The sequence below is a fragment of the Lolium perenne genome, chromosome 3 (assembly GCF_019359855.2).
Source record: "Lolium perenne isolate Kyuss_39 chromosome 3, Kyuss_2.0, whole genome shotgun sequence".
NCBI lineage: Eukaryota > Viridiplantae > Streptophyta > Magnoliopsida > Poales > Poaceae > Lolium > Lolium perenne.
In genome coordinates, this window is record NC_067246.2 from 55,165,728 (window position 1) to 55,193,496 (window position 27,769).

At 46.5% G+C, this 27,769-nt stretch overlaps 1 protein-coding gene and 1 long non-coding RNA gene across 2 annotated transcripts; both read right to left on the reverse strand.

Annotated features, from left to right (window-relative positions):
• Positions 1–8,488: 8,488 nt before the first annotated feature.
• On the reverse strand, positions 8,489–10,477 carry LOC127341209 (uncharacterized). The gene is made up of 4 exons (XR_007875340.2): positions 10,257–10,477; positions 9,874–10,052; positions 9,499–9,660; positions 8,489–8,806 (listed from the first exon to the last, which is right to left on the reverse strand). It is a non-coding gene; the product is annotated as an uncharacterized lncRNA (long non-coding RNA).
• A 6,519-nt stretch (positions 10,478–16,996) lies between these two features.
• LOC127341208 (galactinol--sucrose galactosyltransferase) lies at positions 16,997–20,233 on the reverse strand. Its single transcript, XM_051367005.1, has 2 exons — positions 18,912–20,233; positions 16,997–18,307 (listed from the first exon to the last, which is right to left on the reverse strand). The coding sequence occupies exons 1-2, from the start codon at positions 20,127–20,129 to the stop codon at positions 17,174–17,176; spliced, it is 2,352 nt and encodes a 783-aa protein (XP_051222965.1). The 5' UTR covers positions 20,130–20,233; the 3' UTR covers positions 16,997–17,173.
• Between the last annotated feature and the right edge of the window lie 7,536 nt (positions 20,234–27,769).

A 27,769-nucleotide genomic window follows, 5' to 3' on the forward strand; every position in this document is an offset into this window, starting at 1 on the left:
AATATATATGAGCAGTAGCAACGGTGCCGTAAAATAGCTTTCGGGCGTGTAGTTGATGGTGGTAGTATTGCAGCAGTAGTAACACAGTGAAACAGTAAACAAGCAGTAGTAACGCAGCAGTATTTAGGAACAAGGCCTAGGGATTACACTTTCACTAGTGGACACTCTCAACATTGATCACATAACAGAATAGATAAATGCATACTCTACACTCTTGTTGGATGATGAACACATTGCGTAGGATTACACGAACCCTCAATGCCGGAGTTAACAAGCTCCACAATAATGCTCATATTTAAGTAACCTTATAGTGTAAGATAGATCAACAGACTAAACCAAGTACTAACATAGCATGCACACTGTCACCTTCATGCATATGTAGGAGGAATAGATCACATCAATATTATCATAGCAATAGTTAACTTCGCAATCTACAAGAGATCATGATCATAGCATAAACCAAGTACTAACACGGTGCACACACTGTCACCTTTACACACGTGCAGGAGGAATAGAACTACTTTAATAACATTGCTAGAGTAGCACATAGATAGTAGTGATACAAAACTCATATGAATCTCAATCATGTAAAGCAGCTCATGAGATTATTGTATTGAGGTACATGGGAGAGAGATGAACCACATAGCTACAGCGGAGCCCTCAGCCTCAGGGGTGGATTACTCCCTCCTCATCATGGAGGCAGCGATGGCGGTGAAGATGGCGGTGAAGACGGCGGTGGAGATGGCTCCGGGGGCAATTCCCCGTCCGGCAGGGTGCCGGAACAGAGAGTTCTGTCCCCCGAATTGGAGTTTCGCGACGGTGGCGGCGCCCCTGGAGTCTTTCTGGAGTTTCGTCAATTGGTACTGCGTTTTTAGGTCGAAAGGGCTTTTATAGGCGAAGAGGCGGCGCAGGGGGCACTGGGGCGCCACACCCTAGGCCGGCGCGGCCTAGGCCTGGCCCGCGCCGCCATGTGGTGTGGTGGCCCCCTGGCCCCTCTCCGACTCTTCTTCGGTGTTCTGGACGCTTCCGGGAAAAATAGGAGGTTTGGCGTTGATTTCGTCCAATTCCGAGAATATTGCCCGAACAGCCTTTCTGGAACCAAAAACAGCAGAAAACATGAACTGGCACTGTGGCATCTTGTTAATAGGTTAGTTCCGGAAAATGCATGAAAATGATATAAAGTGTGAACAAAACATGTTGGTATTGTCATAAAACAAGCATGGAACATCGGAAATTATAGATACGTTGGAGACGTATCAGCAGCTCCAAGAAGAGAGGCAAGGGTCATGTGGATGAGATTGAAGAAGAGGTTGAGCGCACTCGACCATCCAAACTCACGACCCATCAACAATCCGCTCTAAGGCATAAGTCACCCGCAGTTCGTGGCAAGCAAGTTCATGTGTCAGTAAAGGGCATGCAGTATCTTGAGTACAAGGAGCTCCGGGATGTGAACCCTTATCTCACCCCTCGGAACAATAGGGTTACGGATAAGTGCTTCCACAACAAGACTCAAGAGGAGATCTTTTATGAGGTCTATGTGCCTTTCAAGAAGGGGTAGCCCCTCAACACGCCATTGACACCGCCAAGATGGCCGCCACAAGATACTTTGTAGAAGCTTATGCTATGTGTGGTGAGTTTTGGCTCTATCCCATTATGGAGCTCAACAAGGACTTTGACATCGGTTTGATTCATCAATTCTATGCCACCGTTCACTTTGAACAAGATGAAGCTAGAAATTTCCGGTGGATGACTCATGACACCCTCCTTGGAGACAGGATTTCAATGCAGCGGACAAGTCCACCAGCATGGCAAAGAGAGGTTCTCTTCTATGAAGTTAAACAAATAATAATAATACGCTACTTAGAAATAATTGCTAGTTTATATGGAAAAATAATTTTACTTCTTATATACTGTTTTATAAATCCAATAAATAAATATAAGAAATGGACTAACTTACTATGTTCCACGTTTATCTAGTGTGTGATCGGTTGTGGAAGTAGGGTGAACTGAATGGAATGGTTCCATTCCGATGTGCTAGTCCGCCGCCGCGTGTGTTTGCTGGCGCCGCGTGTGCTAGCCACCGCCCGGCTTGCCTTCCCGCCACGCCGTGCGAGCTGCCGCCGCCGGGTGTGCCTCGCAACTGCGAGCATGCTGGCCGCCGTCGCCCGTGAAATATCTTCCGCCGGGCGTGTCTCGCAGCTGACGAAAGAGCTGTCCACCGCGCGCGTGGAGTGTGAGCGGCCGCCGCCGGGTGTGCATCGCCACCGCGCGCATGCTGGCCTTCGTCGCTCGTGCGTTTTGTTTCGCCGGGCGTACATTGCATCCGCCGAGTCGGCTTGTTCGCCGTAAACCGCCGCGCCTACTCGTCGGCGGCAGCCTCGCTTGCTTATGATCGGCATCTGCGCCTTCCCACCCTCGGCATCCGCGCCTGGTCACCGTTGGCCGCCTCGCGTGCTCGCAATCCTGTGAGGATGGAGATAAGACGGTTAGGGAGGCTAATTATTTTTTGGATGGATTAGTTGGGCTCGTAAGCCAGCCGTTCAATTCCTTCTCATTCCAAAACCTAGCACACCCCTAGTTGGTAATAGTGTAAAATTTATCCTGTTCTATCTTATTTACAGTTTTTAATAACAGAACTTAAAAAGGTACAAAACAAAAAAAAGGGCATCACATAGTAAAAATTTTCTAATTATAAATGTGTTACTTGATGGAAAATAAGTTATTTAATTTTGTAATTTGTTATGCTCACTATCCAACAAGTTAGTAGCCAACACCTATAATTATTGTACAACGATTGTTCTTGTATGAAAATTGGTACTAAAAATTAATTGAAGGGTCAATAAAATTAACATTGGATCTTCAAAGATCAATCATCCGGAGACAAGAAACTGACAAATTTAAATATTGAATACCATTCCAACCAAATAAAACATAAAAATCGTCAATCCTTAATCAATAATAAGATATTTGGTTCAAAAGATTTAGAATCAAAATAAATAAAATATAAAAAATTAATTATCATATATTTTGATCAACAACTCTTCATCCATCCATTTCGCTATCGACGCATTTAATTTATTTTTTTAACTTCTATACACGCGACCGTGAAGTCGGAACAATTGGCACCAATTGTTGTTCTCATTTCATTTCCTACATTAAATAAACTACACATTAAAATTGTTCTCACTATACTAAGTTCCTATAACAAAACTTTTCTGCTACTTTCCTATTAAGTATGCCAATATTTGCTACGATAAAGTTAAAAAAAGGTCACTAATTGTTTTATTTGAAATTTTGTTGATTGAATTTTTTCTTTGCACCGTCGAAGAGAGAACGACGCGTAGTAGTAGTAAAAAAGCACAAGTTATAGATGACAAATTTAACTCATGTACTAAGTACTAGTCAAAAGTAAAAATGTATTTTTATATTTTATATTTTTTCATTCTTATCCGTTGTGATGTAAAATAATAAATAATACTAAAGATCTTTTATTCGTATATATTATACCATTAATAGCTAAAAATTAAACCACCTATCAAACCTATCAAATGATTCAAATCCTCATCTTCAGTAGCTAAGATAGGAAAGAAAACTGTATACAGTTTCTGCTACTCAGCGAAGCAGTAGAGATTCATCAATGCACCCAACACCCCAACAACTCCCAGCTCTACCCGTACGAAACCATGCGGCGCTGAAGGCTCTGCCGGAAAATACGAAACAACACCGTAAAACTTTTGTCATTTGAGATAGTACATGTCGCAGTTGTACCATCCCAGTTGACATTTACAGAGCCGAGGCAGTAGGACTTGTGCCAGGCTAACTTGGCAAGCTTTGGAGATGCTCTTGGATACCCTCGCTCTCCGGGAGTGGATGCAAATGGTTGGAGGTGTCATGATAGTTCTTTTGCTCAAACCAAGGAAGTCTTGGAACACCTTTATATCAAAGGTTGGGATATTCCGGGCAAGATGTGGATCTTCTCCCTACTTGGGACATCATGCTTCGTGTCTACCGGGAAACTATTGGACCCAAAGGTGCACTGGCGGAGCTTCGTTGGGGCCAAACCGGGCCGTGGCCCGCCCAGCTTTTTTGCAAAATATTCAACTCCTATAAGGCCCATCCTAGCCCGTGAGCACACAACAGCCTGCCCTTCCACCCAGCCACAGTCCACGGAGATGTTCCTGCGCTCGACTATCTCTGTCAGTCTGTCTGCATTCCCCTCTCGAAAGAACTCTACACAGGCAGCGGCCATTGGGATGGCGGCCACACGTGTTTAGACAAGGAAATGAGGGGATTTGGGGGGCAATTGGAGGAGGGCAGAGGAGGCAGCAGCGCCGCGTGCAGCTAGCGTGTCCAGGGCACCACTGCTGCAACCTGTAGGTGCGGCCGCATCGCAAGGGTCCGATGCGTCGGCACCGGCCGGAGGTTTAGCAGCCGGCAAGCGACCGAATCAGGCCCTACTCCTTTCCAATTTTCTATCCAGATGTATTACTTCTTTCTTTCCCTGTTTTTTTTTTTTGGTAAGGAGTAGCAATTTCATAGCATGGGATGGCGGAATGTTTAGGTTTTCTTCAAATTGCAGCAGCCATGAGAAAAACCACTTAGAGAAGAATTGACTTTGTCTTGGAAATAAAAGAAATGAAATCAGTGAAGTTAAAGAAAAAGAGAAGAAGACGATACTTCAGCACTACATTTGCTCGTTAGTCGGTACTCTTCCAGTTTCTCTACAAGCGCTGAACATGTATTTCCTAGTATGAAGATTTTTTTTTGAGGTATCCTAGTATGAAGATTATTAAAGCAAGCCTGCACAACAAGATGGAAGATGTCAATCTTGCTAATAACCCGTTAGTTCACATAGAGTGTGATATTTTGGAGGAATCAACTATGATGATGCCATTTCAGATTTCAAAAGCATCAAAGATTGGGCAGCTGACCTGTAATATGTATCTCCATACTTAAACCCATCTAATATCTAGCTTATTTTGGTATACCTTCTGATTTTATGTAACCAATGGGAACAATGAAATTTGATCAATAACTAGTGAAGCGTTGTGTTTCGCAACAAAAAAATTTGTGTTTATTTTAGCTTGGCCCGCCCATGATTTCTTGTCAAGCTCCGCCACTGCAAAGGTGGCAACCTGGATGAGTTGCATTTATATGAAGTGGATCTCATGGCAAACTCTTTTGCTAAAAAGGGCACCGGTGAGAGGCTTGATGTGATGGACTACATCTACAATGAGATGTGGTCATGTGTGATGGAGAAAAAGCTTCCCTCATTTGCCTCTTACATTATGAAGCTCATTGAAGACACATGGGTTGCTACTCGTCAGACTACTCTTCTTCACTCTATTCCTCTCAACATCACATCTCATGAAGTGAAGGTTCTTCGGGTCAAGCGCCACAACGCGCCCATTGAAGATGTTCCCCCCATGGTTGAGAAGCCACCTAGTTGGGCTTCTAAGCTTGCCCGCCGCATGCGACAATTTTTTTTGTCTTACCTCAGCGGTCAATCACCGTCAGTATCAGCAGCATGTTGAGGCCAAGAAGTCTCGGCTTCGTCAGAAGAGCATTATGCGGGCTCTCAGTGTGGACGTGTCTCCTCCCGGATCCGAGGAGAATATCACTTCGGAGGCTGAGTGGGTCTCTCAGCATGGCGTTCCTCTCCCTCCAGATGGCCTCGAGATCGAGTCTCCTCCTCACACTCCACCCTACCCCGGCGCTCCATCGGATCTTCCTCCCGGCTGGGCTAACGCCGACCCTTGGGATGCGTAGTTTCTCCTATCCCTTTTTGGTGCCTTGGTGCCAAAGGGGGAGAGTGAGACCTTATTAGGTTGCTCTCCGTTGGGTATTTGCATGGGGAAGTCACAAGCTCGTGTTGGCTTTGATTTTTATCGCTTGTGACTTCGTTTATCTTTGTGGTGTCGAACTATGTTCTTAGCTTTTATGTGGTTTGTGAACCTTATCTATGTGTTTGGAACCTTATCGTTGAGTTTGGTAAACTCCGGATGTGAGTCTTCTATGGTTATCTATGTGTGTATGATCTATTTAGCTATATGCATATCACTATGTTGTATTACTAACCCATGGAAGACGGATGCAAGATATAGGGGGAGCTTCTTATGTATTAATGCTCATAAATAGGGGGAGCTCCTCTATATCTCTCACATTCTTGTTGTTTACATTATTCATTCCTTGCAAATACTTGTGTTGTCATCAAACACCAAAAAGGGGAGATTGAAAGAACATTTCCCGCCCTTTTGGGTTTTGTGTGTTTGACGTCAACACTAGTTATATTTTTATGTGTGTTGATGTAGACAGGTACAAGATTTCAAGATATATACTTGGCTGATGAATTGGACCGACAAAAATGATGCTATGCTGGTTTTTCTCTTCCGGCGGAAGTTCCGGCCACTGCCAGCGGAACTTCCGCCCAGGGGCGGAAGGTCCGGCCACCGCCAGCGGAACTTCTGCCCAGATTCTCCCCTCAGAGCACCTCTCAGTTGAAGCTTTTGTTTAGCTGGCCGGAAGTTCCGGTGCAGTTGGCCGGAAGTTCCGGCCAGCGGAACTTCCGCCCAACTTCCGGGCTAGTTCCGGAAATCGGCAAATTGTGGCTCAGTATGTCTAGTAAGGTTTTCTCGAAATTCCGGAACTTGGCCGGAACTTCCGGTCGCCAGAAGTTCCGCCCTAGTTTCGCCCCAATCTCTTTCTGACTAGGTCGTCTGCGTGGAATCTTCCTGGCGGAAGTTCCGGCCCACTTGGCCGGTACTTCCGGTGCCAGCCGGAACTTCTGGTGTTACTGGAAAGCGTCCAAACGGTCAGATCTGACAGCTCCAATCATATAAATAGCTCTCTTCTCCAATGGGACAAGTTGCTCAATCATTGCACAAAAATCTGCCAAGGTTCACCACCATTAGAGTCACCTCAAGAACTCAAGATTTGCAAGATCTCCTTCCTCCCCCAACCAAAGCTCTTGATCTTTGGAGATTCGAAGGAGAAGACACCGATCTACATCCTCACCGAAGAGATTTACATTTCCCCCTCACTAGACCATAGAGGCGCGCTTTGCCGCGCCCGTCTGTATTTCGATTTTCATAGAACAATGTAAAAAACATCTGCCATATTTGGGACAGTTAAAAATATATGTCTCGGATAACATCCATGTAGTGAATATTCGGTAAAGTACCTTGTTAGTAATTCACTAAACTAATGCTAGAAATATCCTGGTAGTAAACAGATTGAATATGAATAATAGTAACCAACTAACATTTGTAAAGAAGCATCTACTATCTTTTACATATTTCCCTTCTTTGGTGACTTCCGTATTATTTATATTGTCATTTCCTTACAAGAGATAGGATCTCAATGCATGGAAAAAGGATGAACTTTTGGAGCAAAACGAAATGACGAAAGATATGAATGCAAAACATCAATAATTTGGCAAAAATAAGCTGATATAAGTAATGAATTTCATGAAACAATACGATTTCATACTCTGCTCTAATACATATTCAGCATGAATAACCAGAGATAAGATCATGTTGCTTTTCTTATTTTCAGTTTCCTGTGACACAATTCATATATTTTTTACATCTAATAATCTCATATTTATAGTTGAAATGAATACATGAACATGACAAATAATGCATGAAACTTTAAAGTCACTTCCCGAAAAATAATTCAGTCACAACCAGATCAAATTTAACATTGTTGCCGGTTTAATGCATCATTAAGGATATCTTGGTAGGCTGATCAAACAAGTTATTTTTCCTTCAAGGAAGTCCATAGGGACTATACACCAGCTATTTATATGTTGTATCTAAATAGATACCTCCCGCCATCTACTTTTCCTAGTTCCTTCAAAGGTAGAGACAATAATCCTAGTGCTTATCAATAGGCATACGAAAATAAATTGTTTGATACAGAAGGTTTAATACTCACTACTCAAAGAAGTCCATTCCCTAGGGATAAAACAGCAGCTACTTATTCCAACAAAGGTAGAGACAATACTATCAGTGCTTATGGATAGGTATGTGCAAATAATTTGTTTCAAGGCAAAGTTTTTAGTACTCATTAATCAGAGAAAAGAAGGCTTATTTATGTTCTAACTAATGTATTTTAGAGCCAAAATAAATCTTTCGTTCTTATATAGAAAAAATGACAAGAAGAAAATAAGAATACTAAAAGCGTAGGTCTTTTATCAAAAGGAAATATAAGAGTGCAAAGCAAATAACTATTGGTCTTATTTGAAACTCTAAAGCTGGCAATTTGATGATGTAGTTCGGTTAATCAAGTGCTAGGGTATTGTAGGAATGACTTTCTAATGATATCTGATTTGAAGCATAAATTAGACAAATCAGTTGACCAATGTAAAGTTTGACAGCTTAACCAAGCCAATCAGACAATTCTTAGAAAACTGAATTTCAGAATGGTCTATTTACTGTAGCTAACTAAAATTAGTCTTCAAACTAATGTAGGAATGGTCTATTGAACGTCACATGTCATGTACTGCAGCTAAACTGAAATCACTCTTCAAACTAATATAGGAATGCTCACATAAGTATATGAGTTTCTTATTCTACCTGATGTACTTCATCGTTGCTAACAGTTACCTGATGTACTTCATCGTTGCTAATAATTACTACATGATAAATTAACAATCAAGATTTACATAAAGGAAGTTGCATTTGTGGCATTGATTTAGAAGAAATTGAAGAGGGGCAAGGATGGTTGCCAAATTTCCGTGAAAAATAACAACTTCCAGAGTGTTGGCAGCTTCAAATGAACTTCTACAAAGCTGCAGCATTACATCCTGCAAAATGTGGCATGAAAATATGAGCTTGTCTTTCCTGCAATAAGTATTTATGTGCCCAACAACAGCAGAATGAAGTTTGGTTTTCCTAGTAGAACATAACTTTCATATCAATAGCGAGCACATCGAATGGATTGAACACACTAAATAGTGTTCCCTCGAGGTCATGGTTTTCCTAGTAGAACATAACTTTGCTGTCAACAGCGAGCTCATCGAATAGATTGAACAAACTAAATCATGGTCCTTAGTGGCCAAATATAACAAGATTTTTCAATGTACAGAAGCATGCAATAAACCTTAAGAAAACAACATGCAAGATAAATATTTTAGCATACATGATCATTTGATCAAATAGCCAATTAAGCAATGTGAACTTACAAATCTGACATAGTGTTTGCTAAAGTATCAAAGGATATCTTTGAAGGAGTAATTTAACAAAATAGGTGGGCACAGATAACCGTTTCTTAAATTTGCAAAGGAAAAAAAATAGCGCGCTATAACAAAATAGCGTCGGCCGAAAAGTACGTTAATAGTGTGCTATAGCACGCTATAGCGTCGGAATGATGTAGCATGGGCTGTCTAGAAACGCTATAGCGTGCTATTAGCGCCGAAATAACGCGCTATTTTTATTCATGATATAAACAGTAAGGCTGTTACATGAAATTTCTCATGTTCCAAATTAACTTTATTACCTAGGATATTCTAGCAGCCAAATCGGTGAGAGCTCCCCATCGAAGGCTGAGGTACAAAATCAGGGAATCTATAATACAAAAAAAGTACTCCAAGTCTTCTGACAACATTCTCCCGAGATGTCCATGACGCATGAGTACAGGAAATCAGCAACACTATCCTCCCTGGAGAGCAGCGGAACTTTCAATAAATGAAGGAAAAAAATCATAGATGTGATGATAACACAAGTGCTTACGAGAAGAGAGATGAAATTAACTTGGGATGGAGAGAAAGAGTAAGATCGTCTAATATGTACGATTCATCGTAATAAAAAGGTCTAAATCTCTACATCAAGGATGTCTCGAATGCATTGAAGACAATGGGTTTCAGAGTAATACCTTCAAAATAAGCAAGGTGGTTGAGGATTTGAGGATATAATATGGGGCTGAAGTGGCCGAGGCGTAGCTTTGCCTCCCAGGGTGTAGATGGCCAGCCATGAACCGCTGCAGGATTTGGACCAACACTCTATGATTGTGCACTACCTTCTCTTGCTCCCTTCGCCCTCATATGCAATTCCCTAGCCAGAGATAATAGCCACCGCTAGATATAGTCCAAAAAAAAACTAACCGGAGAAATCATTTGTACATTGTGGGGCGCCGCCTCCACCGCAGGTAGAAAAGAAAAGCATATACGTAGTATGAGAGAAAGACTTCTTAGAGGAATGTGGGGGAAGCATCCCGTCCCATTGCCTCGTGAGGTGCCAACAATTCCACCGGCGTACCTTTCTGGTCAGGCGCCTGTGCGAGGTCGGATCCCATGATAGTACGCCTGAGCACGCTGCTGGGTTTTTGCGACGGTGAGCGTCTCTATGACAGAGGAGAAAGGAACGAGGAACTTCGGATGGCGCAGAAAGTGAACCAGGTGAAGGAGTGGCGTCCACCGCCTCCCCTTCTTCTCCTTTGCAGCAGCCGCCGCCTGAGCATATCTGGGAGAAAAAGGGACGAAGGGTTATCACGGGAGGAGAAGGTGAATCGAGCGAGAAGAAAACAGGCCTCATGTACCTATTGGCCCATTTAAAGGTTTTTCGGCCCGATTAACAGGAGAATGCCCAGGCAGATCAGCGGAGTAGCGGCCCGGGTAACGTTGCTGGCCCTTATAACGGAACTACCGGTGGAATCGCTTACAGGGACGTTTCGGTATTAGGTAGACAGATCTAAACCATTCAAGGACTTGATCGGACGGCCCAAGGCTCCAAATGGCTGTGGAGGCTCCTAGGTGGTTCCATTATACTGTTAACTAATTTGTTTGAGGGCCCCCTTGCTAGGGTTTCTCTTTGGATCCCTAGTTGTTTTGTGTTGATGTATTGTTGTTGATTGTTGTGTTGCTACATATTTAGGAGCCTCCAATTCGGTTGTGGATGTGTGCCCCAAGAACTTTGTAAAGGCCCGGTTTCCGCCTCGAGGAAATCCCTTAGTGGAAGTGGGCTAGGCCTTCGTGGCGTTGCTCACAGGAGATCTGAGTGAAGCCTTCGTGGCTATTGGTTTGGCTTTCGTAGCAACCACACTCCTCCAAACGTAGACGTACCTTCTTGCAAAGGAAGGGAACTACGGGAATCATCTCCGTGTCATCGCGTGCTCCACTCTCGGTTACCTCTATCCTATTCTATCTCCTATATATTGCGTAGCTATATCTTGCTTAGTTGGTAACCTTGTCATATAGGTAAATTCACTTAGTTGCATATCTAGAGAATTTACCTTTGTGTCAAGTCTAAATTGAAAAAGAACTAGAAATTGGTTAGCACCTATTCACCCCCCCTCTAGGTGCGGCATACGATCCTTTCAATTGGTATCAGAGCCTCGACTCTTATTTCGGGCTTAACCGCCTAAGAGTATGCTGGACGATGGGCCTGCGGAAGGGGCCGCTAAGATGGTCTCCATGGATGACTTCAATTCGTTGAGGTCCTCCATGGAAGCTCAAATGGAAAGCATGAGAAAAAAGATTTCCGAGCTTTTGACTCCGGTCCCTCCCATGGCTCCCGCCGTAGAGGTAAAGGACACGGGTGTGTTAGAAGAGGGAGGTGCTTCGGCATTACCCTCCTCTACCAAACCCGTGGATGGTGATAACTCAACTACTATCAAATCTCCCATTGCACCTCCTAGGGGAACTAGTGGAGGTGAGAGGTACAATCGAGTGGCTCCGCCTTTCCTATCTCCCGATATCCCGGTTCCCCACCCTCATGTAAACATTCGGGGCGACCCACCTAAGTTTAATGTTAAAGATTACGATACATGGCAATTTGAGTTTCGCTCTCATGTTTGCAGTGCCTCAAATGAACTTTGGAGAATCATCGTGGAAGGCTTCAAGCCATACAACCCCGACAAGTTGACTAGAAGAGAAGCGGTTGATAGTCAACTCAACAACACCGCCTTGCACATGATCCAAACTAGTGTGGGGACACAAGAATTGTCTCGTGTTCGGAATTTCACCACCGCCAAGGAAGCTTGGGATGGGTTGGCCGCTAGTTGCATTGGAAGTGATAGCATGAGAAGGAACAAGTACCAGTATCTTCGGAATCAAGCCGAAGGATTCATGAGGCTACCGGATGAAGATCATGAAGCCATGTATGGAAGGCTTCTCACCGTTGCCGATGCGTTCCGGAATGTGGGTGCCACCCACATCAATGACTCTTGGACCAAGGAGAAGTACATCGAGTGCATGATGCCGTTTGAACCCATTGATGTCAAGACTCTTGTTGGGAGAGAATGATATTCCTCTCTTACTTCTCAACAAGCCGTGCATGAGATGCAAGCCCTCAAGGTGCTCGAGCAAAACTCTCGTTATTCTCACAATCGTGCCATTGGAATGTCAAAAGGGAACAATCTTGCCTTGACGGTCAACTCCGTAGAACTCACAGCATTAGACACAACCACTGTTGAAGCAGAGTGGCTTCGTGAGCTTTTGATGGACTTACCTGTGGTTGAGAAACCAATACCCGCTATTCCTATGAACTGTGATAATCAAACTGTGATCGTCAAAGTAAACAGTTCTAAGGATAATATGAAGTCATCAAGGCATGTGAAGAGGAGATTGAAAACTGTCAGGAAAATGAGAAACTCCGGAGTTATTGCGTTGGATTATATCCATACGTCTAGAAACCTGGCAGACCCCTTCACAAAGGGACTATCACGAAATGTGATAGAAAATGCATCGAGAGAGATGGGTATGAGACCCACACTATGAGCTGCCCACGGTGGTAACCCACTCTATGTGATCGGAGATCCCGTGAATTAGAGCTGGGAGACAAACTGTTGGTCAGCTGGGAGGAGAGTATATATCCATATAGCAATTTTACCACTCTGTAAGATGCAATACTCTCCTAATCTGCATGACAGGTTGATAATTATCTTAAAGTGTTCTAAGTGGCTTATTTTAGTAGAGATGTTGTCCTGCAGAACATCTTTTGAAGAACACACCTATATGAGTCTGATTGTTAAACGTCGCAATCTATGAGAGTTGGGTGCTCTCTAGTAAACTCATGAAAGGCCCTGGAGTATGACGTATAAGCTCCAAACCGCGAGGAAGCCTCGCGGCAGCCTAGTATCGGTCTAGGCTTTGTATGAAGCTAGTGCGCAGAAAACTTGTAGTTTAAGGCATAGTCCACTATCCAAGTTGCAATCTAGTTTCTGTGATAGATGCGATCGGTTTATCTTGTTTAGATGTGATCTGTTCATCTATCTTACTAGTCTGCACGATTAGTCTATTTGTTCTTTTCCTAGTCATAATTTATATCATATGGATATTTGCTTATATATTCAACACATAGGGGGCCTGGCCACCCTGCCACTGAGCCACGAATCAGGCCCAGACTACCGAACACGCCCATAGTTTCGCTCCTTCCGTGTGTGTTCATGACGTGCATGTTGCATGTCTGTGGCCGGGTCGTCGTGCTGCAGCCTCGGATGACTTGTCCGTGATGATCCCAGCCTCGAACGTGGCCAGCGCGTAGTAAATGTGTAAGTACATTAACGCCAGGGGCGGATCCAGGATTTGGGCATTGGGGGGGGGGGGGGGGGGGGTGGGGGTCGAAAGAGACAACGGTCACACATCAAATATGATGCACATATATGCAATATGTCCTCGCATGGAAATTGTATATCTCTTCTGCAACAATGTTCCATATCAACAAGTGTGCTCAGAAAATTACTCAAACAAAATACTTTTGATAGCTACAATTTATATTTGTTCTATCATATTCTCAGCGCTTGAAGCAATAGGCTTGAAAAAGCGAAAACCTCTAACAGCACACGAGCTCCAGTGATCCCTATAATTACAAGTTCAAAAAATCACATTTTCAAGATTCGAAAAAATTAACAAAAAAATATGGTAGCGTGAGATTACATTACAAAGGCACGCCAAAATATTTGGGAGAAAATACATTTTATTTTGAGCCACATAAAAAAGACAAATTTCTAACAGTTTTCTTTGTGACGTACCTCTATATACAGTCAAGAATTTGTCTTTTTTCCGTAGCTCAAACCAGAACGAAATTTCTATCCAAACTTCACACGGGTGTTCAATACATGTATATCTATTCACGGAATAAATTTTGTGATTTTTTGAAACTAAAAAGTGCAATTTACAAAAAAAAAATTAAAATAGGATCACTAGTGCTCGGGAGCACCAAATCCAAAAGCTTGAAAAAGGCCATATATATGTTCTACATATTATTTCTCTTCAATTTTTCCTAGGAGACGTATAGCTAAGCTAAATTAGATCTATCTCTCATATGAGCAGATAGAACTACACTAACTAATCCGTTAGCCACTACCGTCAGCAAAATAGATCAAATAGTTGTCCGGATGTACCTTGAGAAATCTGGACGATGGTCCGACCACGGTGATCAGCGGCAGTTGTTCAGTCATCGCCCAGTGCTGGACTTAAGAGGCAGAAGCGGCAGCCGCTTCCGAGGTCCGAGCGCACGCTGACGGAACGCCATAGCACGACCGTGAGGGCGGCGGCGGCAGCGATGTGTGAGTTACTAGTATTTGTCGATGGATTAATCACTCCAGGCCGCACGTAACTAGTGCCTGACGTGAATTCTATTGCTCAGTAACTAGGCCATCTAATTCCTGAGCTATTTGGGCTTGGGCCATATGACAATTGTGTAATGCTCATAACCAATTAGGATTAGCCCATCCATACGGTAATTAGAGCTGGCCCCTGCCGTACAGTCTTGGGGGTGGCCGACGCATAGGGGGATCATATGAGCCAAGCGATCCATGAAGGCATGAACCTGTGTGCTTGCCTAGCTAGCATGTGGGTGCGTCTCCGCCGTTGAGCTAGGTGTTGCTAAACGCGCGTGACGCCGGACTAGATCGAGCCAGCCTTGCAGCGTCATATTCGTCAGAAGGTGCTCGACGAGCTGTGTCGTCAAGATCGGGCCAAAGCCAACCAGACAATGCCGCCGGCATCGCGGTCGCACCAGACCATGATGCTGAGCGCATTAAGCAGGCCAGTCGTGACCATGTCGGAGTTCATGCCGGCGCCAACGGCGAGATGGCGAGGAGTCTGATGTTGGTCATTGAGATGTTGAGGTTAGAGCGTCTCTAGCAAAGTCCGTATATCTCGGAACCAAAAACGCCAAGTTCGATCTTTCGAACTGTTGAGTTTAGATGGTTTTTGTCATGGTGCAGATCAGAAATCGAACTCGCGAACTGAAAATGCGAAAAGTAAACGTCGCGTGAAAATCAAACTCGTGATTGAACCCATTTTGCTCCGATCAAGTTTGATTTATCGATAATTTACATTAAACTAGCCAAAATACATAATAGTTCGACCTACATTCGCTAATTTGAGACCTAAACTACTAGATTAGGCTCCGGATTGTCACCGGGGCGCTTCCCATCGTCTGCGGAGGTTTTTTCCTCGCCAGCGACTCCTACGCGACGATGAGCGCCACCACCGCGAACGCCGCCGCCTTCGCCGAGCTCTCGCAGGCTACAGGCGGCCTGTCTGCGTCGTAGTCGTTGCCGCGCGGGGGTAGCGCCGGCATCGGCGGGCTGCACGAGCCGGCGGGGGGCGCCTCGGCTTCTCCTTCTTCGAGCGCCTCCTCGCGCCCTTGCCGGCGCGCGATAGCACGCGGCCACTGCCGTGCCGCCCGCTTCCATGCGCCGTCGGAGCGCGCCCGCCTCGCGCAGCCCGCGTACACCCGGCGGACGCCGTGGTTCCTTCCCGCCGCCGATTCGCCTCCTCCCCTACCTACGCGTTAACCTCCCCATTGCGAACGAAGGGGTGATGGCGGAAGCGGCGTTAGAGGCGACGGAATGGCTCGCCGGAGAGGAGGCAGGCGGCGGCGGAGGGAGTAGGGTTTGGAAACCGAACTCCCCTCCGCGGCCCCTTTTAATACTGGGCGGCCTCTGAGTTTCTCGGGCTCCTGAACACGATTTACGGGCCGCCGCGAGTTCGGGTTCTGTTCTGACCCACTCTCAGCCTGAACCCGTATAGTCGCCAAACTTTTTCAATTTCAGCCCATTTTACATGCTCTGTTAGAGTTGCTCTTAGTAGCAAGGCGGGTGAGTACAGTGAACTGTGGGAGTATGATGCCCAGCTGCCCGACACCATTAATCAATCGTCATTCCAAGAAGCTGAGAAATGTGGGAATATATGGTCAGGAGTCAACAAAATCACCCTCCAATCAGCAAAACCGGTTTGCAAAACAACTAATAATAAGGTCAGGGGATCAATTACCCGGTTTTGGAAAGATAAGGGGGTTAAGTGTGCTGCTTTAAACTTACAACAATAATGCTGAGTCTATAACCAATTGTTAGGGAAATTTTGCTACGGACGTATGTGTTTGGATGTAGTGAATTGGATCTAGAATTAGCGAATTGGAATTTGGACCAGCAATTCAGTTAATGGATGTACATGGAATTAACGTCTGAAAACTATGGGTAAATTCCAGCCCACACCCGCGCGAGTACTTTTCCTTCGGTGGCTAATTATGGTGTAATTTTTGTTGGTACTTAAAGATCATTTTGTCTCGTGTGTGTAGTAGTTCTATCTTATTTTGATTATTAAATATTATTATGTGTGCCACGGTTTTTATTGTTTAAACTATTCAAATATATCATACTATTTTTCATACTTATACACAAGTTTTTATTGTTTAAACTCAACAAAACATACAATTCCACGGTTTGTACATCCAAACAAAAATTAGAATTGGACGCCACCCTTTGATTCTAACAACAAATATGATGCACACCCAAACAATAGAATTAGAATTAGATGCCCTTTCCTTTCCATCTTGGATTTGGTATTCCACTCTAATTCAATTCCAAGGTTCAATTCTGTGAATCCAAACACTAGTGAGTTCCGTAACTTTCTTCCATAAGTGTAGCATTATTTTAAACTTAAGGGGTGCAGCGTCCTTTCTATGAAACTTATGGGGTTATATGAACTTCTTTCTGTGGATGCATGTATATCTTTACAAAAATATAAAATTAGTGAGCTCGAAGGAAGTACCAAAATCATAACTTCTATTGGTTGAGTTCAGATACTAAATAAAATCCCCACGGGACGAAACAAAATGTAAAACAAACCCAAAAACCATTACGAGCAATACAATTTCGAAGCTCCCACTAATAAATAACGACCCGGATGTAAAAGCTTCCGGATGAAAGAGCCCTTGTATCTTCATCAGTAGATGTACTCGACACGGGCCAGCTTAGACGACGACCCTGTCCATGGCACGGCGACGGTGACCACGCCGTCTTCGTACACGAACTCTGCATCCTCGCCGTCGACCTTGCACAGCCTGGGCCTTGCCGACGAGTAAGCCACCATCTCCCCTGCGCCCTTGACGGCCACCTCCACTGTCACCTCGCCGCCATTGGGGCTGGACTCTAAACTTTGCACCGCGCCGCCGGAGTTGAGCATGTTGGCGAGCCCGATGGGCGCGAACCCAGCGCCACCACCACTGGCGAGACGGAGGACACTCACGGGCGCCACCACGAGGAGCTCGTAGTTGAAGGGCTGGAGCGTGATCTCCACCGTCTCGTCCGGGAGCAGCAGCTCGAGCTTCTTGGACTCGACGAAGTAGACGGCGAACTGAGTCGCGTTCTCAACGTCAGGGACGGGGTGCGTCTTGCCCTGCTTCCACTCGATGTCCGCCGGCCCTGCGCGCGCCGTGACGGGCACGGAGCACTGCGACGCGCACTTGTTGCGCCGCGCCTCTGGGCTCCACCCGCCGCCCTGGCAGTTGAAGGCGCCGAGCACGCCGGAGAACTTGTTGAGGTTCCAGATCTTGAGCATGGTCTGGCCGTCGTGGAGCGGATCGAGGAAGAGGCAGTCGCGGGTGGGGAGCGCGTGGTGCTCGCAGCGCAGCACGGTGCCGTCGGGCAGCGCCAGGCGGCGGAGCAGCGCGAAGTCGTGGCTGCCGACGGAGTCGCTGACGTAGACGGGCCCGCCGGAGACGGCGCGGGAGGCGGCGTGGAAGGCGGCGCAGGCGTGCGTGGACTGGAACATGTCCCAGTCCGGGTGGATGAAGCTGCCCATCCAGAGCGAGTTGTAGGCGCAGTGCACCATGTGGCAGCCCTGCAGCCAGAAGGTGCCGTTGGGGTCGCCGGAGGGGTCCGTGCACCAGAAGTCGTCGCCGACGCGCCCCAGCGCCACCGCCTCCGTGCCCAGCAGCATGAAGTCGTTGCAGTGCTCCATGCTCGCGATCACGCCGTTGCCGCCGAAGTGGCGCCGCACCGACTCTGTCAGACCGCGGAAGTAGGCCTTGGCCAGCTCCACCCGACCGCCGTACTCCTCGCTCAGCATCTCCAGCAGCTGCAAGTACGGTCAAAAATGTCATCACGGTCAAAATCATCTTCAAGGCACATTCAGATGTGGTGTCAAGTGTCAAATGCTTATCTATCATATTCCTACCGTTCAGGTCACGGTAAAATGTCAGTCAAAATTATATCTTTTTTCAAAAAAACAAAATCATCATGTAATTTGCAAATTTATGGTTTAATTAGGCACATCAACACCGAAATGTCAAATACTTGTCCATCCTACCGTACAGGTCAGGTCACTGGCAGTAGAACTTGAATTGGACATCAGGATTCAGGATATGGTCTTCATAAAAGCAGAAAAGGATCGCCCCTGAAATTGTCTACCGTTGGAGTGTGGACATCTTTTGTGACAGAGCTAATTCTCCCGACTGTTCATACAATTTCTACACATATCGGTTGCTAATCCAGAAAGGTCCAGAACCTCATCACGTGCACCTTCCTAAAGTTCTATATAAGCTTAATTCAAATTCATGGATGCTAAACATATATACTTAGGTAATCATATCCATCAAGTTAGGACAAGCTACTGAAAAAAATGCGGGACGATAATGATGCAGATGAACGAACAAAACTGAATCCAAATTACACAGACTCACATGTATGACGTCGACCTTGACGCCGTCGATGCCGGAAGCCTGGAGGTGTGCATGCAGCCCCTCGTAGAGTTCGGCCGCACGCTCCGGGTCGACGAGCCCGACGCCGTTGTTGACGATCTTGTCCACGGCGAGGTCCTCCATTGTGCGCTTGAGCCCGGGGGAGAGCTTGGGAGCGACCACCTTGGCCGGCGGCAGGCCCGGCGCGCCGGGGCGTAGCCCGCCCCAGTACCCGCAGAGCGCGTGCCACACGTACACCTGCTCCACCGTCGGGAACGCGGCCTTCATCTCGCGCACGAAGCCGCCGAGCCCGAGGCCGCCCTTGTAGTCCCTGAACTTGTGGTTCTCCTGGAACTTGATGAGCCGGCACGGCATCTGCTCGCCGGCGGCGGTGCGGTTCATGCCCTCGGCGCCGTCGAGGGGGTCGTCCTCGTCGTGGCAGATGGACTGCCAGCCGTCGTCGATGAGCACGAGCCCCGGCGGGCACCCGCCCTCGGCCAGCAGCCGCACGCCCTCCCACACGCCCTCCGGGTGCACCTTGAGGTAGAAGGCGTCCCAGGTGCACCACCCGAACTTGTCCACGATCGGCGGCGGCGTCTTCTCCTCCAGCAGCCGGAACGTGCCGAGGTGGGCGCGGACCACCCGCGCCGCATGGCGGACCAGGTCGAACGGGTCGTCGCCGGCGTGCAGGTACACGGCGCTACGGAACACGGAACCCTGCACGACGGACGAGCCGCTCTCGAGGCAGAGCGCTACGTTGTCGTCGTCCTCGCCCGCGGACTGGAGGCTGGCGCGGAAGGCGCCGTCGACGATGGGGAGGAGGAGCACGTAGGGGCGGTCGGCGGTGCGGTCGAGCACCATCATCTGGGTCTCGTTCTCCACGTCTCGGCCGGCGGTGCCCACCCAGTGGGTCGTCCACCACACCTTGAAGCGGAAGATGCTCATGAACCGGGTGTCCACCAGCTTGCCGATCGGCACCACGTGGCGGCTGTCCGGCGCCGGCGCGTCGAAGCCGAGGAAGCAGCCGCCGGCGACGTCGGCTGTGGGGACGAGAGTGGATGCAGGGGTGAGGCGGATGTTGGCGGGGACGTCGAGGAGGGTCGGGCGGCCGTCAACGGCAAGGTCCTTGCCCTTCAGGGTGAAACGCGAGGACGGCTTGAGCCCGTCCACTGCCACGTCGCCGACCATGTCGGCCGTCGCCTTGCTCAGGTTGGGAGCCATGGGCTCGACGATCGTCGTGGAGTCTTGGAGTTTCTTCGAGAGGTTTTGCTTTGCTCTGTTTCTTGGCTTTGCTAAGGTCGTGGTTGTTGTTGCATTAGGGACCAATTGGCGCTTCATTTATAGAGGGTTTGCATGTGGCCTGGAAGGAATGGAATCTCAAAAAATGGAAATTTCCTTATGGCGGTGTCATTTTTCCGTTTATTTCTCTCGGAATTTGGATACTGTAGCTTTCCATGGCGCCCAGGAAGCTTCGCGGGCCAATTAGCATTTCCATTTTAGTGGTTTTCTACCTTTGAAAATCCAATTCTCAACACGGATAAGTTTCATACAGTACATTATCTGTAAAATCAGGATGGGATCAAAGCTTTTCATCCGCAAAATATCCTCTTCGAATCTATTTGTCGTTCCCTTCATCTGTGTCCCCTTTCCAAACTGAGAATTAAGCAGTATCAAAAATTTCATGTCTTGGAAAATCTTGGGCGATCTCATACTCAATGACCGACACTATAAAATGGAATTTACCGTCCTCCTGTGATTCCGCCGCGTAAGCAAGGCATGAAATCCCTCTCAATATCATTGATCCACGATCCACGTCCATATTTGATTAGAGCATTTTCAGGTACACTCTCAATAGGATATCCGGCAAAATATCGCCGGACAACGTCGGCCTATTGAGGACATCTTCCCTAACGGGCTCTTAATTACGGCAGGCTTAGTATTTCTTTTTTAGCCCATTTAAGGCTTGATTGGTACTAGAGTTTTAGTGACCATTACCAGGAATAATCCGCTCGAAACTTCAAATACCCACTTATCCCCAATACATGTTTGGTGCTAGAGTATGAGCGAGTTTAATCTCCACTTATCCTTACTTTTTCCCAAATTTTAGTGTAATTTTTTAATCCCCAATATCTACCCCTACCTAGTGGATTGGGGATGGGGTTTTGTGGAATTGGGTGATAACAGAGATTCATCCAATACTCTGGAGTATTATCTTCACCAATTCCCACTAAAACACTAGTACCAAACAAGGCCTTAGGCATTTTGATATACAAAACTAACACAATCATGCAAAGAAAACAAAAAAAAAAAGTTTTGGCCACCAAAAGCCTGGCCATCGCACATATTACAACATCACGATATGGAAGATGTTGTCTCCTCCGTCGCCACCGGCTCCTCTGTTGCCGCCGATACACTATCAAGCCCATTTCATGCATCGTGGAAGCCGCCAGTCTCGTAGTTGTGGATCATTCGCGTGCAGTCGAATGCCCGCCGAGGACTGAGCTTCGCTGCGGGAGCCATTGGTAGTCCGGACGAAGGCGGCGGAGGAGGCGAGGATGCCATGGAAAGGCGGTTGATGGAACGCATAACTCCGCGTGAATGAGAGCGAATGAGGGAGAAAGAGCGGGCAATGACGGGAGTGGAGTCCGACACATGTGAGTGATTGAGGCATCTCTCACTTCTCCACGCGTACAACGGGTGCATGAGCACGTGCATATTTCCGTAACAACGGGCGGGGCTCCACAGAAACGGATAATTAGGCCGTTCCTCCCAGCCAATGACCCAGTACCCGCAGTGTTCACGGGCTGTTGGGCCGTGGTGGGGGATTTCAACCTGATTCTAGATCCGGTAGATAAGAACAATGCACTTCTAAATAGATGTAGTATGGAAAGATTTTTGAGGTTGATGAATGACCAAGAACTAAAGGTACAACCGTTAGTGGGGTGGCGATATACATGGAGCAATGAGAGGAGGACTCCAGCGATGGAGAAGCTGGATAGGTGGTTCTCTGTTGACTGGGACGCGAATCATCCTGAGTGCCTCTTGCAGGTGCTATTGTCTTCCATCTCGGATCATTGCCCCATAATGATGTCCACTAATGTCTCTATGCACCGGAAGGCGAGATTCCACTTTCAATCCTTTTGTCCATGAGTACCAGGGTTTAGAGAGGCAGTGGCGGCAACATGGTATGAGGAAGAGGAGAAGCCGGACCCATTCATGGACTTGCAATCGAGGCTGAAGACGACTGCATGGGTCCTCACGCGGTGGAGTCAACGCCGGGTTGGCTACGTGAAAGAGCAAATTCTGATGGCCAACGAGGTGATATTATAGCTCGATAAAGTAATGGATAGCAGGCAACTATCTGATGACGAGAACTGGCTGAGAAGTTAACTGAAGCAAAGGGTGCTTGGTTTGGCTTCTCTGTAAAGGATAGTTGCTAAGCAGCGCTCCAGGATCGCTTGGCTACAGGATGGAGACGCAAACATGGCATTTTTTCATATCCACGCTAGGAACAGAAGACAGCGGAACCACATCTGTAGGTTGCGAAAAGGAGATGTCGTGGCTCCAGAACCGAAAGATATGGAGGAGATGGCTACGGATCATTTTACGGAGCTTCTGGAGGAACCTGCGGCGAGAGAGTTTACTCTCAATCTCAATGCACTTGATCTTCCCGCCGTGAAAACAACAACTCTTGAGTTTCCCTTCTCTGAAGTGGAAATTTAGGAGGCAATCTATGCACTACCACCTGAAAAGGCACCAGGCTCGGACGATTATACGGCGAGATTCTACCAGACTTGATGGTCGACGGTGAAGGAAGCAATCATACATGTTGTGTCGTGTTTTGACTCGGTAGATGCCATAGGTTTTGCGCGTTTGAATGGCACATTCATCACTCTGTTGCCTAAGAAGGAGGGGGCCATGCACGTGGGTGATTTCTGGCCTGTCAGCTTGATCCATAGTGTCACCAAGATCGTGGCGAAAGCAATGGCACTGCGTCTCGCTGCTCCCCTGCCGCGGCTCGTCAATCCAAATCAGAGCGCGTTCATCAAAGGGCGGACAATCAAGGATAATTTCTTCATGGTACAACACTCCATCCGCAACCTTCATTGGAGGAAAATTCCGGCGATCATGTTGAAGCTGGATATGGCAAAGGCTTTTGACTCCGTCTCGTGGCTGTTCCTCATTCAAATCTTGAGGCATACATGGTTTGGGCTTAAGTGGATTGCCAGGTTAATCACGCTTTTTCAACATCCAATACGGTTCTAGTGAACGGGAGCGCGGGAGAGAGATTCTGGCAAGCGAAAGGACTCCGGCAAGGTGACCTTATCTCGCCAACGCTGTTCTTGGTGATGATGGACGTCTTCACTGCGATCATTAGGCTGGTGGAGGATCACGGGCTGTTTGCGCCTTTCCAGAGGAGTGGAATCAGGTACCGCCTATCGCTCTTCGTGGACAATGTCGTGATGCTGATCAAACCGAGCACTGCAGAGGCGGAGGCGGCAATTCAACTCCTACATCATTTTGGGCAAGCTTCTGGTCTATATTTCAATCTGATGAAGAGCTCTGCTTTGCCAATTCGCTGTGACGGCGTCGTCGACATCCAGCCCATCGTCATGACCATCTTGGGTTGCCGAGTACACCATTTCCCTGTGCAATATTTGGGGCATCCGCTCTCCTTGATCAGGTTATCGAAGCGGGACCTGCAGCCTTTGGTGGACAAGGTCGCAGCCCATATGGAATGCATCTCTTCTGGATAGAATTGGGAGGTTGGTGCTCGTGGACTCAACTCTGGTTGCAACTCCCATTTACCACATGTCGTTGCCTTATCCATGGTTCTTTAACTTTATCAACAAGGTTCTGCGGGGGGGTTCTTCTGGTCGGTAGCCTCTGAGGCAAGGAAGGGCCGGTGCGTAGTGGCTTGGGACATGATCAGTTCCCCGAAGGTGTATGGCAGCCTAGGAGTTAAAAATATGTGTCTCTTAAACCTACCTTTGACGATGTGCTGGCGCTGGTTAGAGATGGGAGAGGAAGAAAAAAACCTGGAAGGGGCTACAGTTTGCAATCGCTAATGTCGCTGAAGCCCTTTTTAGAGCAACAGTGCAACACGATCTGGGTGACGGGAAGAAGCTGAAGTTCTGGGTTGACCAGTGGATTCACAACCGCATCGTGTGATGCATGTAAAATGCATACATGAACTTTACACTTTATTGCAACATATTACCATATATTTGCATCTTATATAATGTTATTTCCGTGTTTTATGATATTTTAGGAGATTTTCTAAACAATTCCCTCTCCTTCAGTTATAATTCTATTCGGCAGAAAACGCCTCTTTTTAAAGTTTTTGACTTTACAGGAGCTACGAGACTCGAAAAAGAGCAGGGTCAGGGACCACGCTGCAAAATTTTCGATACGAACAAGATGGGCTGAAGAGGGACTCCATGAGGTCAACATGCTGGGAAATAAGCCTGGTCGCGCGCCCTCCCTCTCCGGGCACGCCACATGTGCTCTTTCCCATCTCGAGTGTCCGTTTCGCGTGATCTTTTCGCCCACCGACTTGTTTTGACCTAAAAACAACTATATATACAACTCCCGAAGGTTTCATTGAGGCTACAACGGCGGAGATCAAAAACATATAAATAGAGAGTCAGCAGGCCGTCGCCGGTGGAGATCGGTGGGGGGAAATGCTCCCGAAATTGCCTCCGGTGGACTCCACCCCCTCTCCGGTGTGGGCATCATCAACATCTTCATCATCTCATCACCATCTACAGCAGCACCATCTTCATATACCCCTTGTAATCTCTTGGCAAACATGATGTGTGAGGCAATCTATCGTTTCTCCATGATGTATTGTACATCTATGTCTTTGTTTGAGTAGTGACTTGTTCTTGTAATTGTGAGATACTTTGTGATAGTTGCATATAAGTATTTGTTATATTCTATGATGATCTTTTGTACTGATATATGAGTGCACACATATGTTGGGGGATGCATAAGATTGTCACCGGTGCATGTTGATAGGATGAGGGACAGCTGGAGCTTGACAGAAACCATGTCGCAATTCTTAGATGCATGTTGTATTTAATTCATGGTTAATCAAACGGGGGTATAACTATGGGGACCTTTAAACTTACAGCGGAGGTTGGACTTTATGTCTTAATGATTCATTTGTTTGCTCATACCTATGGCCTTAGGATCAATAACTAGTGGTGTATTTGCACATCTCTATGGCTTCACCTATCTATGACTCCTCTCGAGAAGAAACTATAAAAAGACTATCTTTATGCTTCACTAATTATGATAACCACACAAATGAAGTAGAAATTTGCTAGAACAATTACTCCCTTGAGTTACTCCACTCCACTTCACTTCATCTCATTTTACTTTATTGCACTTTACTTTTCTTGCATTAATTTTACTTCTCGCATTTTGATTTCAGCACTTGTATTTTCATAGTAAAAATCTTCTCACACACACACACACACCATATCTCCTAGCTTTGCATAGAAAGCCATATAAGTGGCTTATTGGGCTTTAGAGAATAGATAGTTTACCTTTAGATTCTCGTGGGTTCGCCACTCAAATACTTATCGAATTGTACTACGACGATCCCCTGCACTTGGGGTGTTGGAGATATGCCCAAGAGGCAATAATAAATTAGTTATTGTTTTTATCTTAGTGTTCATGATAAATGTTTACATCCCATGCTATAATTGTATTAACCGAAACATTGATACATGTGTGTTATGTAAACAACAAGGAGTCCCTAGTAAGCCTCTTGTATAACTAGCTTGTTGATTAATGGATGATCATGGTTTTGTGATCATGAACATTGGATGTTATTAATAAAAAGGTTATGTCATTACGTGAATGATATAATGGACACACGCCCAAATAAGCATAGCATAAGATCAAGTCATTAAGTTCAATTTGCTATAAGCTTTCGATACATAGTTGCCTAAGTCCTTCGACCATGAGATCATGTAAATCACTTACACCGGAAGGGTAATTTGATTACATCAAACGCCATTGCGTAAATGGGTGGTTATAAAGATGGGATTAAGTATTTGGAAAGTATGAGTTGAGGCATATGGATCAATAGTGGGATTTGTCCATCCTGATGTCGGATAGATATACACTCGGCCCTTTCGGTGGAATGTCATCTGATTAGCTTGCAAGCATATGATTGGATCATAAGAGATGACATACCGTGGTACGAGTAAAGAGTACTTGTCGGTAACGAGGTTGAACAAGGTATGGAGATACCAATGATCGAACCTCGGACAAGTAAAATATCGCGTGACAAAGGGAATCGGCATCGTATGAAAATGGTTCAATCGATCACTAAGTCATCGTTGAATATGTCGGAGCCATTATGGATCTCCAGATCCCGCTATTGGTTATTGCTCGGAGAGGAGTCTCGACCATGTCTACATAGTTCACGAATCGTAGGGTGACGCGCTTAACGTTCGATGTCGCATAAGTAGATTCGGAATATGAGATGGAGTCCGAAGTTTTTGTTCGGAGTCTCGGATGGGATCCAGGACATCACGAGGAGGTCCGGAATGGTCTGGAGAATAAGATTCATATAAGGGAAGTCATTTTTCGGGGTTCGGGAAAAAGTCCGGTGTTTTGACCGGAGCTTCTAGAAGGTTCTAGAGGGCCATCAGTGGGCCCACCACCCTGGGAGAGGCCACATAGGCGCCACATGGCATAGTGGGTCCTGCCCACCATGACATGTGGGCCCAGGCCGGCCCCCCTTAGAGATAAGATCTATCTCTAGTTTAAATGGTTTAAACTTAGAGATAAGATCTATCCCCTAAAATAAATGGTTTAAATTAGGAGATAAGGGGAAACACTTGGGGGAGGGGTTTGCCCCCCTCCATGCGCCGGCCAAGGGGAAGGGTGGGCCCTAGGGGAAACCCTAGGCTAACCCCCGACCTATATAAAGAGGGGAGGGGGTGGCCGGCCAAGGAACCCCTCATCCAACCCTAGCCGCCCCCTCTCTTCCTCCTCCATACGCTGTGCAGGCTTAGGCGAAGCCCTGCAGCAATTCTTCTCCACCACCACCACCACCACGCCGTCGTGCTGCTAGGATTCCGTGGAGATCTACCACACCTCCGCTGCCCGCTGGAACGGGGAGAGGAAGGGGCTTCATCGAAACCGTACGCGCGACCGAGTACGGAAGTGCTGCCGGATTGCAGCACCGGGGACGATCGTCTATACCAACAACGAGATCTAATCTCGTAGGCTTTGGAAATCTTCGAGGGTTAGTCTCATATCAATCTCGTTGCTCCGATCTTGTAGATTAGATCTTGGGTGTTCCATAGATTAGATCTTGGATTTATTTGTCTTGCGGTAGGAAATTTTTTGTTTTCTATGCTACGAACCCCATCAGTGGTATAAGAGCCATGTCTATGCATAGATCTGTTGCACGAGTAGAACACAATGGTTTTGTGGGCGTTGATGCTTTTGTTGCTTTAGTTTGTGTACTTTGCATCTTGCGGGATCGTGGGATGAAGCGGCTCGAGCTAACTTTACATGACCGCGTCTCATGAGACTTGCTCCACGCTTGACATGCAACTTGTATTGCATAAGTGGCTTTGCGGGTGTCTGTCTCTCCCACCATAGTGAAGATTCCAATTTGCACTTTCTATTGTCAACACTAGTATCACCGTTGTGGTTCATGTTCGTAGGTAGATTGGATCTTACTCGAAAACCCTAAACCACGTAAAATATGCAAACCAAATTAGAGGCGTCTAACTTGTTTTTGCAGGGTTTGATGATGTGATATGGACATGATGTGATGATGATTATATTTGTTGTATGAGATGTTCATTATTGTATTATGGCAACCGGCA

Bases quoted from the DNA above. Each gene is read 5' to 3' on its own strand.
- LOC127341208 (XM_051367005.1), bottom strand. From the start codon at position 20,129: ATGGCTCCCAACCTGAGCAAGGCGACGGCCGACATGGTCGGCGACGTG. The intron at 18,308-18,911 runs GTGAGTCTGTGT...CCGTACTTGCAG, and splicing joins TCAAGGTCGACGTCATACAT to CTGCTGGAGATGCTGAGCGA.